General features: G+C 40.6%; 4 protein-coding genes across 7 annotated transcripts; 3 read left to right on the forward strand and 1 right to left on the reverse strand.

Moving 5' to 3' along the window:
* The first annotated feature begins 6,500 nt into the window (after positions 1 to 6,500).
* LOC135133214 (uncharacterized) lies at positions 6,501 to 11,594 on the forward strand. Its single transcript, XM_064061529.1, has 2 exons — positions 6,501 to 6,987; positions 11,360 to 11,594. Exons 1-2 carry the CDS (start codon positions 6,640 to 6,642, stop codon positions 11,534 to 11,536), a joined length of 525 nt encoding a protein of 174 aa, XP_063917599.1. The 5' UTR covers positions 6,501 to 6,639; the 3' UTR covers positions 11,537 to 11,594.
* Positions 11,595 to 11,668: 74 nt separating this feature from the next.
* Positions 11,669 to 12,592, reverse strand: LOC135133195 (integumentary mucin C.1-like). Its single transcript, XM_064061498.1, has 4 exons — positions 12,536 to 12,592; positions 12,443 to 12,487; positions 11,946 to 12,392; positions 11,669 to 11,894 (listed from the first exon to the last, which is right to left on the reverse strand). The coding sequence occupies exons 1-4, from the start codon at positions 12,540 to 12,542 to the stop codon at positions 11,692 to 11,694; spliced, it is 702 nt and encodes a 233-aa protein (XP_063917568.1). The 5' UTR covers positions 12,543 to 12,592; the 3' UTR covers positions 11,669 to 11,691.
* Positions 12,593 to 12,840: 248 nt separating this feature from the next.
* Positions 12,841 to 14,700, forward strand: LOC135133109 (uncharacterized). The gene is made up of 7 exons (XM_064061376.1): positions 12,841 to 13,127; positions 13,175 to 13,732; positions 13,787 to 13,813; positions 13,863 to 14,069; positions 14,120 to 14,167; positions 14,215 to 14,391; positions 14,439 to 14,700. Exons 1-7 carry the CDS (start codon positions 13,085 to 13,087, stop codon positions 14,648 to 14,650), a joined length of 1,272 nt encoding a protein of 423 aa, XP_063917446.1. The 5' UTR covers positions 12,841 to 13,084; the 3' UTR covers positions 14,651 to 14,700.
* An 89-nt stretch (positions 14,701 to 14,789) lies between these two features.
* On the forward strand, positions 14,790 to 16,021 carry LOC135133141 (probable chitinase 10). 4 transcript variants are annotated; one of them, XM_064061451.1, is made up of 5 exons: positions 14,790 to 15,170; positions 15,217 to 15,243; positions 15,294 to 15,500; positions 15,555 to 15,731; positions 15,789 to 16,021. In XM_064061451.1, exons 1-5 carry the CDS (start codon positions 14,834 to 14,836, stop codon positions 15,992 to 15,994), a joined length of 954 nt encoding a protein of 317 aa, XP_063917521.1. In that variant the 5' UTR covers positions 14,790 to 14,833; the 3' UTR covers positions 15,995 to 16,021. The 4 variants fall into 4 exon arrangements, with proteins under 4 accessions (XP_063917521.1, XP_063917505.1, XP_063917514.1 ...); XM_064061435.1 differs by having other exon boundaries at positions 15,561 to 15,731; positions 15,777 to 16,021; XM_064061444.1 differs by having other exon boundaries at positions 14,790 to 15,008; positions 15,064 to 15,243; positions 15,777 to 16,021.
* The last annotated feature ends 144 nt before the right edge of the window (positions 16,022 to 16,165 follow it).

The following is a 16,165-nucleotide window of genomic DNA, read 5'->3' on the forward strand; positions in this document are numbered from 1 at the left end:
CGAACTCGTCCGAGCCATGGCGGTATTTTCATCCCTGATTCCGCTAACATGTTTTTAATTTTTCGTGGAGAAAAAATGATTTTGCAGTTAAGCTCCGTCCGCTTGACTCACGACGAATAAAAAAATGATCACAATTGAGACAGGGCGGGTGGGCGGGGCTTATATTTGACTTTTATTTCTTAATATACATGGCCATTTTTTCAAACAAGAAACTTACAACATGGTTAAAATGGTTTGTGCAAGGAAATATAGATTTTGCAATTATTGGGCGGAGCGTAATTACAAAATTGATATTTCCTTATACAAATTTCTCATTTTAAACATGTTTTAAGTTTCATATTGTACAAAGAAGTCGACACATAATAAAACAAAAAGGTAAAATATAGGCCCACCCACCCGCCCTGTCTAAATTGGGATGATTTTTTTATTCGCTGTGAACTAAAGGGGCGGAGCTTAAATGCAAAATACTTATTTCTTTACAAGAAATTAAAAATGAGTATCGTGTTGTTCAAAAAATACTAGGTATATTAAAAAAAGGCAAAATATTGACCCCGCCCACCCACCCCATCACAATTGTGATGATTTTTCTAGTCATAAAAACTTAAAACTCTTATTAATATATATAGTATTCTTTGAACCACACGATACTCAAAAACATGTTAGACAAATAAAGATTTTGTAGTTAAGTTCCGCCTTCTGGGCTCAGGACGAATCACAACTGCAATGGGGCGGGTGGGTGGGGCTTATATTTTGCCTATTTTCTTAATATGTGCAGTCATCTTTTCACAACAAGAACCTTAAAGCATGTTTAAAATGGTAAATTCTTATAGACAAATATGGATCTTGCAATTAAGCCCCGCCTCTCGATCTGACAACGAATGAAAAATTCATCACAATTGAGAGTTGAGATCGGGGCGTGTATTGGTGGGGCCTAATTTGTGCCTTTTTTTTTAATATATACAGTTTTCTTTAAACAACACGATACTCAAAAACATGTTTTTAATTTCTCGCAAAAAAGTAATGATTTTGCAGTTAAGCTCCGCCCCCTTGGCTAACGACGAATAATAAAAGATCATCACAATTGAGACAGGGTGGGTGGGCGGGGCTATATTTTGGCTTTGTTTCTTAGTATGTGTAGACTTATTTCGACAACAAGAAACTTAAAACATGTCTAAGATGGTAAATTTTTGTAGTAATCAACTTAAATCCTCCATTTTTCTGGTAAACCCCTTAAAATATGGCAAAATTTGAACATCATAGTTACTATCAACAGCAAAATTTTGACGAAATGTCATTTTTTTATTCTGTGAAATTAATATTTAAATAGAAATATCAGGAAGTTTGTTAGAGATATATTATTGTTACATAGAGAGGTCAAAATCTATACTAAACAAAGGGAAAGTAAATATTTAGCATTTAGTAAAACAGGAAAAAGAAATTTCACTGAATTTAGAACCTGGGCTGGGTTGGCTGGAATTGACCTCACCTGGCTTAATCTGACCTGGCCTAACCTAACCAGATGCATACTCATCTGACACCTGACCAGATTAGACAAGATCCAACATAAATTAATTGACTTGACTTGGCTTTACTTGACCTGATTTGAATTGACCTCACCTAGTTTAACATAACATGACTTAAAATAAATTTACTTGACCCGATAAGATTCAACTTAGATTAGCCTGATCTAATCTATATCAATCTGACCTAGTTTAGCCTAGCCTGGTCCGATTTGAACTGACCTCACTTAAAGTGGCTTGACTTGACTGGACCTGATTTGATCTGGCTTGACTTTACATAACCTATTTAGGCGAATTTGTACTCACCTGACAACGAACTTGAAATAAGCTAAATTGAATTGACTTGACCTGAAGTGGCTTAAAATGACCTGACTTAACTCGATCTGGCGAAAAAATTCATAAAGAATGATCGTAAATCCAATTTTGTGACCAAAACCGCCAAAAATTTATTGTAGCGTCAAATTTAGTAAAATCGTCAAAATTTCATTTTTGAAAAGATAAATATTTTCTAAATTTTTAACACGAAGTAAACAAAATTGTTGATGTACCTATCTGTGAATCATATCTACAGCTATTATAGCCTTTATTAAAAAACAATTTTATCAGCTCAAGTGAAGTACCGTGCTTAAACCAAAAAAAATAATTACGTAATTTGTAAATATAAAAAAATAAAAATTGCGAAATTAAACTACGCAGGAAAAAAACGAAAAGATAACGTCAGATAACAAAAACGACAAGCAAGACAACAAACGTCGGATATGTATCTCGTCTGTCATTGAAAAATCAATCTCTGTTCAACCCGGATTATTGGCACCGACAAGATAAATCTCATTGCATTATTAAACATGCAGTAAATAAACAATTGCGTCACACGTAAATAAACAACTCGCAGCCATCTGGTGCAGCTCGAAATCACGCCCCATTTTACAAAGTCAACTCGAACACATCCCGTATTACCACTATTATCAAAATTAAGACTTATCGGACAAGAATTCCGCAGCCACATCCACTGCCACCTCCATAAATTTATTACCTCGACCCGAACAAACACAATTTTCTCGTTCCTCTCTAATAAAGAAAACACAGAACGGACCAAAACAAGCTAAATTCCGCGTTCCGCCCGATTATTCCGCCGGTTTAAGCACGCCCGGAATTACAGTAAATCATAAAATATGAGCAGATTTAGAATCCATCAGTTGGAAAGCATCAGCGACCCTGGGGTTGAGGGGAACGGGAGGTAGGTGGAGTGGATAGCAAATGGTCTAGTCGGAAGTTATTTAATCGAAAGTTTTCTAAACACGATTAAAAAAATTGTTAGCGGAATCAGGGATGAAAATACCGCCATGGCTCGGACGAGTTCGTATTGGGTCGGAAATGGGAACATGGGACACGGGACTGGAAGTACTGGAGCCTGGAGCACTGTGTTTTTATCGCTGAAGTGACAAATGTAGGGGAGAAAAATTTTAAACAAAAGAACACATTTTTTTTTTTTTGATGTGTGTGAGGGCGTTACATTATTTCTTTACCAGTTATCCACATTATCAAACGTCAGATCTTAATATAACATAATTAAATCATAAACTCACTTTTAAGTCGTCAGTGTTGATAGCTGATTAATTACATTTATAGCCTGGTCAGGAGGGCTGGTGTCGAGGTGAATCGGTCATAACAACAATTATGCAACCTGTAAAACGTGATTGGGGATGTGAGCCATCGATCCCTAAAGTCGATGTGGCGAATTTGCTAATCGGGTATTACTCTTTAAATAGTGAGTCCGTGTCATTTTGACTTATTATCAGTCAGCAAGGTTGGTACTACTTTATCAAGAATATGACTGCTTTAATTAACAATTATTTTATCAATTGTAAGATAGGTTTGTACTTAACATGTGTTTCTCTTCATATTTTTTATATTTGGGGTGTAGAAGCATGCAGTTAAGAGTTTCATGCTAATTTGGGGCTCGTAAAAATATATATTTCCCAGAAACTGGGGAATGGCTTATGTCCTTTCACACGCCTACTAATGGCCTGCGATGCAGGGGTGCGGGTGGTCCAGCGACCTACACTTGAGCGAAACAAATCTGAGATTATCGCAGTCGCAGGCAAAAACAGAAACCACATGTGTGACCCAAAGAAAATAGACCAGATTGGGGTTGATTGGTTGACTGTGTTTCTGTTGAGAGGGTGTAACTAAAAGGGCCTGGATAAAGATTTCAGTTTTAAAACGGACGCGTACCGATTAAGACGAAAATTTAACAGTTCCGTGTTACGGTTGTTCAAAAAGTGTTGAGGTGAGTGTATCACTGAGTTATCGGTCTTAGGGGTGATGTGAGTGAGATTTCACTAAGGTGTAATCTGCATTGTTAATTGTTGTAAAAGCTAATTGGATTATCTACTGTAATTTGGTGAGTCCGTTCCTTGTTGTTATTGTTGCATTTGACATGATTATTGATAAATGGTACCGAGTCAGTTGTCAAATAATGTTAACATAATCTTGAGAGATATTGAAATAGTAAAAGTGATGAAATGAGCCTTGACATGTCGAGCTAATTTGATTAGGCTGTCCGCCTTCCTGTGATACCTTTATGCCTGTTGTTGCGGGCGAAGAGACCTGTTGTTGCGGGTTTATGCCTGTTGTTGCGGGCGAAGAAATACCTGTTGTTGCGGGTATGTGCCTGTTGTTGCGGGTACGGTGCGGACATCAATCCTGATGTCTGTGGTCAAAGGACTAGTATCAAAGTGGACACCTCGTGCGGTTATTCCCTTGGTGTCACTGCACCCTTTGGTACTAGACCTGGGATAGTAGCAGGAGCTGGGTGCGTCGCGCGGCCTTCCCCTTCGCCCCTTGTAGACTCCATACTATACCCTACGACGGTATGAGAGTGAGCACTTCGTGCGGTTTTCCCTTAGTGCTCATTGTACACTCTGTAATAATAATAATAATAATAATTTATTAATGCATATAAACGTACAAGTTTTTTGCATAAGTCACATATACATATACATACTACACAGAATAAACAACAAAAGAGAAATGACAAATTAATTGACATACTCTTTTGACATACACATTTTCGGGGATGCTACATAAACTTTTCTTTAATAAAATCGTCAAAACAATAATACGCCTTTCCTAATAAGTATTCCTTCACAATTTTACTGAAGTGGACATCGGTGCTATTTTGTACATGTGTGGGTAATATATTAAAAAATTTTGGACCGAGGTATTCAATACCGTTGCTGGATTTTTGTAGTCTTAGTTTCTTGGGGTAAAGATGTAATTTATTACGTGTTTCATAGTTATGGATGTCATTATGCGTCAAATATTTGCTTCGATTAGATTTAACATAGATCAAGCTAAGGTAGATGTACAATGAAGGTACCGGACAGTATGGACCATGTGTGATTCCAACCATTAGGACAGAGCTCATTGATTGATGAAATAATTGTTAATTAAAGCAGTCATATTCTTGATAAAGTAGTACCAACCTTGCTGACTGATAATAGCTAAAATAACACGGACTCACTATTTAAAAAGTAATACCCGATTAGCAAATTCGCCACATCGACTTTAGGAATCGATGGCTCACATCCCCAATCACATTTTACAGGTTGCATAATTGTTGTTATGACCGATTCACCTCGACACCAGCCCTCCTGACCAGGCTGTAAATGTAATTAATCAGCTATCAACACTGACGACTTAAAAGTGAGTTTATAATTTATGTTATATTAAAATCTGACGTTTGATAATGTGGATAACTGGTAAAGAAATAATGTAACGCCCTCACAAACACAACACATCGAAAAAAAAAATGTGTTCTTTTTGTTTAAAACTTTTCATCTCCTACACAATCAATGAGCTCTGTCCTAATGGTTGGAATCACACATGGTCCACACTGCCCGGTACAGAGTGTACAATGAACACTAAGGGAAAACCGCACTAAGTGCTCACTCTCATACCGTCGTAGGGTATAGTACGGAGTCTACAAGGGGCGAAGGGGAAGGCCGCGCGACGCACCCAGCTCCTGCTACTATCCCAGGTCTAATACCAAAGGGTGCAGTGACACCAAGGGAATAACCGCACGAGGTGTCCACTTTGATACTAGTCCTTTGACCACAGACATCAGGATTGATGTCCGCACCGTACCCGCAACAACAGGCACATACCCGCAACAACAGGTATTTCTTCGCCCGCAACAACAGGCATAAACCCGCAACAACAGGCATAAAGGTATCACAGGAGGGCGGACAGCCTAATCAAATTAGCTGGACATGTCAAGTCTCATTTCATCACTTTTACTATTTCAATATCTCTCAGGATTATGTTAACATTATTTGACAACTGACTCGATACCACTTATCAATAATCATGTCAAATGCAACAATAACAACAAGGAACGGACTCACCAAATTACAGTAGATAATCCAATTAGCTTTTACAACAATTAACAATGCAGATTACACCTTAGTGAAATCTCACTCACATCACCCCTAAGACCGATAACTCAGTGATACACTCACCTCAACACTTTTTAATCAACCGTAACACGTAACTTGTTAAATTCGTCTTAATCGGTACGCGTCCGTTTTAAAACTGAAATCTTTATCCAGGCCTTTTTAGTTACACCCTCTCGAAAGAAACACAGCCAACCAATCAACCCCAATCAGGTCTATTTCTTGGGTCACACATGTGGTTTCTGTTTTTGCCTGTGACTGCGATAATCTCAGATTTGTTTCGCTCAAGTGTAGGTCGCTGGACCACCCGCACCCCTGCATCGCAGGCCATTAGTAGGCGTGTGAAAGGACATAAGCCATTCCCCAGTTTCTGGGAAATATATATTTTTACGAGCCCCAAATTAGCATGAAACTCTTAACTGCATGCTTCTACACCCCAAATATAAAAAATATGAAGAGAAACACATGTTAAGTACAAACCTATCTTACACAAACATCATCCCCTTGTTAGCCTCAACGAATAAACCGCATTATTATTTTTAATACGTGTTTTAATTAAGTAGTATTCCGACATCAGAAGTGGGATTTCTTCCACGGCGAACAGTTTAGTAGTGTCAGTTTTAGTGTATTAATTAGTGTGTGAATAGTTGAAAAAAAAAAAAATGCCACGAATCTCCCGATCACGTCAACGTAGCATGGACGAGCATGACGATGGACGTCGAAGACGCCGTAGTCGTAGCGAGCGTCGGCGGCGGTCGACTCAGGAGAAGGACGCTAGATGCGTTGCACGACGCAGTACTCCAAGATCGCCGTCGTCAACAAGAAATAGACGGCGACAGGTAGTGGAGCAATCACCATTAGCACGGCGTCAATCGCTAGACCGACGTCGTTCTGGGGAAGAGTGCGGAACCACCACCGTTTCAATGTCAGTGGCGGATCTGTCCGAGGCAATTGCTCAAGGTATGGACAGGATGGCAGGTAAACTAAGCAGGCATACCGGGAACGAGCAAGTAAGTTTAAGTACGTCCATTTTAAATAATGTAATTGCCGAATTTAACCCTCTGAATGACGACGTTGGTGAGTGGTTGAACGCGGTTGATGAATTTGCTACCCTCTACAATTGGAATGACGCTACGACTTCTCATTTGGCGTTAGGTAAACTCCGTGGTCCGGCGGAAAATTGGTACCGAGGTTTGCCAACAAAATTATTTACATGGGCTGAGTGGCGGGCTATGTTATTAGAGAATTTTCGGCCGAAACGAGACCTGCATAAAGCTCTGCAGGCCATGATGCAGTGCAGACCTAGTACCAAACACACACTTTATGAGTATGTGTTTATCAAGTTATCATTGATCCATAAATTAAAATTACCTCTGTCGGGTGAAGATCAGGTCAACTTGATAATGGGGGGTATAGATGACCAACAAATTAAATTTGCGGTCGAAACGGCTGGCATTAAAGAACCGCATGTGCTGGCGACGCACTTCAAATCGTTGGATGCGATAAGAAAACATCCCGTAAGTGGGATTTCTTCGTCTAGTGTCAATGACACCCCCATAACATCCATTGTAAAGTCGCGCCCCAGCAAAACAACCACTCCGCAAATGAGCCAGAACGCCTCATATATGTCTAAAAATAGACATGAGGGCCACGACGCACGTGTCAATCTTCGCTGCTTCGCTTGCAAGGGATATGGGCATACCAAAAGGTACTGCCCGGGTAATAAAGATAATTTTCCCTCAAGTCGTTCCTGACTCACCGACTTGGAACATAAAAATATCAACATAATAAGCGTAGCCGATGGTAATTTTAAGTTTTTTAAAACCATAATCATTAAAAATATAGCTCATAAGTGTTACGTAGATTTGGGTAGTGAGGTCTCATTAATCACAGAATCCAGAGCAAAGGCACTTGACTTAATGAGTTTCGAACGTAGTCCTCATGTTATCCTAAAAACGTTTGGTGATATTCGCATCAAAGTCACCCACTCAATACATGTTGACGTAATTCTCGATGGTATCAGCAAGAATCTTGAATTATTGGTGGTAGACAAATGTGTTCAGGGCGTTGATGTGTTAATAGGTCAAAATTTTACCGAATTATCAGACATTTCCTATATCAAATCAAGACATAAATTACAGTTCTTCCAAGTTTGCAATATAAATAAAATAGAAACACATCAATTCAATATCGGAGTTGATGATTCAGTAGTCGTCAACCAATTAGTAGAATTATTAAATGACTATCCAATGTGCGTAACTGATGATATACGAGAAATAGGAAAATCAAGTGCGACCCATGTGAAAATTGACGTGACGAGTACGATACCTATTGCATATCGTCCTCGAAGGTATCCAGAACCTGAAAGAGACATCATTCGTAAACTTATTCGCCAAATACTCGATAACAACATCATTCGAGAATCAAATTCCCCATATGCTTTTCAAGCACTCCTCGTTTCAAAGAAAACAGGTGACTGGCGGTTATGTATTGATTATCGACCATTAAATCGTATTACTGTCAAAGACAAATATCCGATTCCTCTTATTGACGATCAAATAAGCAGGCTTTCTGGTTATCAGTGGTTCACTTCCTTAGACCTTCTCTCTGGATATTATCAAATCCCGATGGCCCCCGAATCTATTCCCTTAACAGCGTTTGTAACCCAAGACGGTCATTATAAGTTCCTGCGCATGCCGTTTGGTCTGACCAATGGGCCTGCCGTTTTTCAACGAATGCTCAATATGGCGCTGGGACAGCTACGATTCACCAAGGTGTTGGTATATTTAGATGATGTCTTGATTCCCGCACACTCGATCCAAGAATCATTAAGTGTTCTCAAAGAGGTTTTGGAAATTTTTAAACAAAATGGATTAACTCTTCGTCTCTCCAAATGTTTCTTTCTCAGTACAGAAATTGAATATCTTGGCCACATTGTATCTAATTCTGAAATTAAACCTAATCCTCGTAAAATCCATGCAGTGGAACAATTTCCAACCCCAACTACTGTTCATGAAGTAGGTACGTCAGTTTTTAGGTCTCACAGGCTATTTTCGTAAATATATTCCAAATTATGCATTCAAAAGCAAACCTCTTAGTGAATTACTGAAAAAGGATACTCAGTGGACATGGAATAAAGACCAAAACGATTCATTTCTGTCCTTAAAATCATTACTTGTAGCAGAACCTATTCTAAAACTTTTTGATGCTTCCTTGGAAACTAAATTATATACGGATGCAAGTCAATTGGGAATCGCAGGCATTCTCGTTCAGGTAGTCGATAAAAACGAACACGTGATCGAGTACTTCAGTCGCACTACACGTCCTAATGAGGAGCGTTTCCATTCCTTTGAGTTAGAAACGTTAGCTATAGTTGAATCCGTAAAAAAATTTAGACATTATTTACTGGGCATTAACTTCACCATCATAACTGATTGTGCTGCAGTACGACACGCATTCCTTAAAAATGAATTAAATAATCGCATCGGTAAGTGGATTATTGCACTAGCGAGTACCAATTTGAAATAAAACACAAAGGGAATCAAAATATGCGACATGTTGATGCGCTCAGCCGTAATTTGTCGGTTGAAAAGAGTATTTGCTTGGTAACAATGGCGGAAGATGACTGGTTACTCGCCGCACAGCAGTCCGATAAAAATATCCACAATATTCGAACCATTCTCGAAACAGGTGACCGTTCCTAACATTCAGAGATATTTAATCAATATGCATTAAAAGGTGGGAAAGTCTATAAAATAACTGCTAGGGGACTCCGTGGGGTAATTCCAAAAACAATCAAATTCCAATTATTAAGACTTCATAATGATGATATCGGTCACCTGGGTTTTGAAAAAAACGTACGAACTAATAAAGCGCACTTACTGGTTTAACGATATGCGACGCTTTATTAAGAAATATGTAAGAAACTGCCTCGATTGCGTCTTCTTTAAAAGTCCGACTGGTAAGAAACAGGGTTTTCTTCACCCTATCCCCAAATTACCCATTCCTTTTCATACAGTACATGCCGATCACTTGGGCCCTTTTATTAAAACCAAATCTGGTAATACATATGTTATTACAATAATTGATGCATTTACCAAATTTATTCTCGTTTATCCTGTAAAAAGTACTCAGAGCCGTTACTTACTCAAGGTGTTTCAGGAAGTTGTAAAGATTTTTGGAGTACCTCACAGACTAATCAGTGACCGAGGTACCGCTTTCACCAGTCAGTCATTTACACAGTTTTGTAATGAAAAGGGGATCATCCAGCATCTAAATGCGACGGCCATGCCTAGAGGAAATGGACAGGTGGAGAGGTACCATCGCACAATCCTCGAATCCATGGCAACAATGGGTGCACAAGTGGATGACGATCAATGGGATCAAAATGTGGCGAATATTCAGTTGGGTCTGAATGGGAGCGTTAATTCTGCGTTGGGAGTAACACCAAGCGAGGCGTTAATGGGTTTCCGCGTCAGACCCAACAGGGTTGTGAATGCTGCGGCCGATCCAGTTGATGTTACAAAGGTCCGAGAGGAAATTATTACCCGCATCGCCGAAGATCAGCGAAAACGAAAAGAACGGTTTGACGCAAGGAGAAGAAAAGGTCATTTGTATCAGGTCGGTGACCTGGTAATGACGAAGGTCCAGTGTAATCCAGTCACAGGATCAAGCCAGAAACTGATGCCCAAGTGGAGGGGTCCATTTCGAGTGACCAAATTACTGGACCATGACCGGTTCGAGATTAGCGACATCCCTGGGGCAATTCGGAGTCAGAAAAAATACGTCGGAGTGGCGGGTTTGGAAAATATTAAACCCTGGGTTAGCTACTCGACGTAGGTAACGTATGTTGCGCTGGTACGGGCACTGGTCTTACCGGACGTACGGAAGCCTGGCCGGGTACCTTGTAGCTAGGTCACAGAGCTTGCATGGGCACATAATGTGCTGGTCTTGCGGAAGCCTGGACCGGTAGCGCAGGGGCGGTTTTTGTAGCTAGGTCCCAGAGCTTGCATGGGCACGTCATGTGCTGGTCTTGCGGAAGCCTGGACCGGTAGCGCATAACCGGTTAATATGTAGCTAGGTCCCAGAGCTTGCATGGGCACGTAATGTGCTGGTCTTGCGGAAGCCTGGACCGGTAGCGCATATGGCCTGTGGCTTGTACGGGTATGGGTGCTGGAACGTACTGGAAGCGCGTGTTGTTAAAGTTAAATAACCATGGTTAGTTAAGTTACTTTAAGCTTATTAATGCGGTTTGGCCAAACTCACATTATTATTTACAGGTTAAACTACCAAGGCGCAGTACCTGAAACGCTCAGTTTTGAAAATTATAAATTAATGTTACATATAATCAGTGCGATGTTTTCTGAGTAGTTGAAATTCCAGGTACTGTCCCAGTTTCCAACCGAGTGGGACACTCGTTCGTCAGGAAAGGCCGTGTTAGCGGAATCAGGGATGAAAATACCGCCATGGCTCGGACGAGTTCGTATTGGGTCGGAAATGGGAACATGGGACACGGGACTGGAAGTACTGGAGCCTGGAGCACTGTGTTTTTATCGCTGAAGTGACAAACATCATCCCCTTGTTAGCCTCAACGAATAAACCGCATTATTATTTTTAATACGTGTTTTAATTAAGTAGTATTCCGACAAAATAGTCGGTACTTTTGGTACCATCGTAAGAATAGAAGGGTACTTGTAAACTATATATATATTGACTTAAATACACTGTGATACATTTTCGGCACAACATTCTGATTCTTCAGCTTCTACGCATAACTTATGATTATCTGAAAAGTATGTATTGTCAGGGCATTTCATTTCATAGGAACCACCATGGTAGCACTCTATGTACAAATGACAGAAGTGGGGATGTGGCCAGTACGAAATATCGCTATCTATGCATCTCGGATCCAGATCCTCTGAAAATATAGTACTGAGAAAATCAGTCTTTCATTTTTGGAATTACTTACCTGAGGTAGTACCACTGGAAGTAGTAGTAGTAGGAGTAGTAGTAGTTGTAGTAGTAGGAGTAGTAGTAGTTGTAGTGGTAGGAGTAGTAGTAGTTGTGGTAGGAGTAGTGGTAGTAGTGGTAGGAGTAGTAGTAGTGGTAGGGGTAGTAGTAGTGGTAGGGGTAGTAGTTGTAGTTGTAGAAGTCGTCGTCGTAGTAGGCGTAGGTGTAGACGTAGTTGTAGTTGTTTGAACAGTAGTACTCGTAGTGTCGTCAGGCGCCCCACTTCCCCCATTACATTCAGCATACTGCGCCTCCACACACCGATTGCTAGATGGACTAAAATATAAACCTTCCTCGCAAATCTCTTCACTAAACACCCCATTCAAACACTTGTAGTAATGGTTGCAGTAGATCGGTGACGGAAACAGTACCACCTGATCAGCCGGAAGACCCGCACATAGAGGATCTACAAGACTAAATTTAACACCAACAACTCTCCCACAACGCAAAACTCACCATCAGCACCGGCTGATGCAATTGCAAGCAAACTCAAAATAACGGCTAAAACATAAAATCATCAGTACCACTTCTGTCAATCTGAGAACGTACCTTTCATCTTGATCTGCAATACATCAAAACTAAATTAAATCTGTCGCAGGTGGTACTTTTATAACTTAAAACCATGCAAATCAGATTATTGTTTTATGAATTATTAGGTTGTCACTCGTGTCCGACAGGTATTTGAAGATAATAAATAAATTAATCGAGTGGATTAAGAATTTTAAAAGGATTGATTAGTACTTGGAAAAGAAAAAAAAGATACTTTAAGAACTTGCTAAGGACGGAATTTGCTCTATCATGTTTAGATAACCTATCGATAGCTGTCTGTAGAAACAATGATAACGGTCAACTTAGACTTTGACAGGCATCAAACTGACAAAAAGACGTTAAAACATGTGTGGTACCACAATTGTTGAAACTTTAGACAATCGTTATTAAAAAAATCAAGATCTTTCCTAGTACTGAATTCGAAAACTAGAGCCACTGATTTGACTACCCCATAAACCATAGTTGCTACACGTAGTACTTCAATAATCTAATCTCTAGCGACGTACTTCAAAACATCCACAATTACAACAAGAGTACCACAGCACCACGATGCTTCCACCAACCCATTTGATTTTCCTAACTTTGGCTTCAGGTAACCACCATCCGTAAACCAGCCGGTACTACCACGTACATTTTCAGTTAAATGCGCCACGAGTGAGCCTACATGCTTCGATCAAACCGCGCGTTTCCCCTTTTCCGACGACTCGACGAAGTACTGGGAGTGCCTCAACGGCGTTCAAACCCTGCGGTACTGCCCCCAGAAGCACCACTTCGACCACGTTTCGCAAACTTGCCGAGTCCTCGACGATTTTCCGGTTCTTGACGATGTGGAGTGCAGCCCAGACAATGTCGACTTTTTGCCGCACCCGTCTGACTGCACTAAGTACGTGTGGTGCTATTATGGTACTCCGTATGTTATAGACTGTCAAGACGGGTTGTGGTTCAGTCCTAGCGAGAAGCGGTGTGTCCAGCCGGTGTCTTCTGGGTGCGCGACGACGACGGTACCACCCTGGACTACTCCAGACGGGAGTGTGTGCGAGGACGTTCCAGAAGGGGAGATTGTTCTGAAGAGGTGCACTTGTGGTTGTTTGTACTTTTGGGAGTGCCAGGGGAAGAAGGCGACGCTTAAAGAGTGTGAATTTAAGTTGTACTTTGTGGAAGAGAGGCAGCTGTGTGCTGGATTGGTTGATTGTCGAGGTGAGTACTAGTAGTTCTGGTGACTAAAACAAGTTTTGATGTTGTGGTTTTTAGACGAAACGAGGACACCGTTCCCTTGGAGTGAGTACCACCTATATTTAAAAATTGTGGTGTATAAAATGGTTTTCAGCTACTACATTTCCTACGACTATAGTATCTAGACCAGACTATAATGACCCAAGATGCTATGGATACGACGACGTATATTTCCCCCACCCAGACTGTACCAAATTCACCCACTGTGAAATAGGATGGGGCCGTGTCTGGAACTGTCCCAGTGGTCTCTATTTTAACGCAGACTTACTAAAATGCGGACCATATTCAGAATCGTCGTGTGGTACCAAGTCCGATCTTCGTTTTCCTAAAAAAATACAATTTTTGTTGCAGCAAATTTCACCACTCTATCAGTACCAACAGCAACAACAACAGCAACAAGTAAAGTACCAAACATTTAAATTGTCCAAATATAATTTAATTTGTAGCTGGAGACCCTAGATGCAACCCAGACGGTACTCTAGATCTACTACCAGACCCGACGGATTGCACCAAGTACATAGAATGCTACGAAGGCAACTCCTACTTGTTGAGTTGTCCAAGTGGTTTGTGGTTCAGCGCGGACAAAAAAATATGCGTCCCACAGGAAGAGGCAGACTGCATTGGTACTACTTTTCTTGATTTTTATTTTTTTTTAATTTGTAAGTTGTAGCGTCCACTACTGTCGCATCGACGCCGTCAAACTATGACCCAAAATGCAAAGACAAAGAAGGTTTACTGTTGGCACACCCCAAAAGCTGCCACAAATTTCTAGAATGTTATACCAGTGGTACTTTCGAGAGAACTTGTCCTTCAGGTTTACACTTCGATGGGGAAAACGGACGCTGCGTTTCGCCCAAAATTTCAACCTGTGTGACAGAGTAGTTGTATTTGAATCATGTAGCATAATAAAGTAGTACTGACTTGTAATCAAACACGCAAATTATTCTCCTTTAAAAGTGAATGTTTCCATGCAAAACTAAACTGTAATCTAATCTCCAAAGTGGTACTTATACATTCCACAACAGTTACACAAGTACCAAATTTACGCTTTTCAGTACCACGACAATGCGACTTATTTTGCTAACGATACTTTTTAGTTTAGGGGTTTCAGCAACAGAAAAGGAAATCGCACGTTTTCCTTTCGACCATCACTCCACGAAGTACTGCCCGGAGAACCAGTACTACAACCAAGTTTCGCAGACTTGCCAACTGTTGGTACTAACTTATGATGATGGTATTTGTGACGATGTTCCAGAGGGAGAAATCGTGCTGAAGGAGTGTACTTGTGGGTGTAGGTACTACTGGGAATGTCAGGGGAAAAACCAGACGCTCAAGCAATGTCTGTATCAGTTGTACTTTGTCGAAGAAAGACAGCTATGTACCAGCATTACTGAGTGCACAGGTGAGTACCACTTGCGAAGAATTAATTTTGAAGTACGACTTTTCAGACCAGACGAGGACCCCTCTTCCTTGGAGTGAGCACCATTTATTTTTAGACGAATTATAACTGTGAAATATATTGTAGCTACTACGTTTCCGTCTACGATGTCATCAACCCTAGGTTATAACGATATAAGATGCTATGGACACGACGGCGAGTACTACCCTGATATAGCTTGTGACAGATTCGTCTATTGCGAATTAGGATGGGGTCGTGAATTTAGCTGCCCCACTGGTCTCTACTTTAACGAAAAAGAGTCTAAATGTGGACCTTTTTCAGAATCGTTCTGCGGTACTACTGGTTGTTTTCGTTTCGTGACATATAAACACTGAAAACTGTTACTAGCCGGAGATCCTAGATGCAACCCAGACGGTACTCCAGATCTACTACCAGACCTAACAGACTGTACCAAGTACGTCGAATGTTACGGGGGCTATTCGTACTCGATGAGTTGTCGAGATGGTTTGTGGTTTAGTGCCGACCAAAAGACTTGCGTTCCACCGGAAGAATCGGGCTGCATTGGTACTATTTCGAATAATTATGGTCTTTCTGATTTGTAAATTTCAGCGTCGACTACAGTACCATCAACGTCAAAGTTGCCAGACCACGACCCAAGATGCATAGGGAATCAAGGTTCGCTGGTACCACACCCCCAAAGCTGTGACAAATTTTTAGAATGTCACCAAAGTCGTACTTTCGAAAGAACGTGTCCTTCGGGGTTGCACTTCGCTGGGGACAACGGACGTTGCGTTTCGCCCAAAATATCAACTTGTGTTTCAAAATAATTTTATTTTAATATAATAATACAATATAAAAAATGTAGTTCTTGAGTGAAGTACTTTAGTACTAGAATTTGAAGTACCTTTTAAAGAGGTTTGACCAGACGGTACGTCCGTTGTGGTGTTGTCTATGTTGGCGAGCACAATGTTACCTCGACAAGCCGACAACAATAGTAG

Source organism: Zophobas morio, unplaced genomic scaffold (assembly GCF_036711695.1).
Source record: "Zophobas morio isolate AGI-343-1 ecotype UQ-CSIRO unplaced genomic scaffold, CSIRO_AGI_Zmor_V1 ptg000003l, whole genome shotgun sequence".
In the NCBI taxonomy this organism is placed as follows: Eukaryota; Metazoa; Arthropoda; class Insecta; order Coleoptera; family Tenebrionidae; genus Zophobas; species Zophobas morio.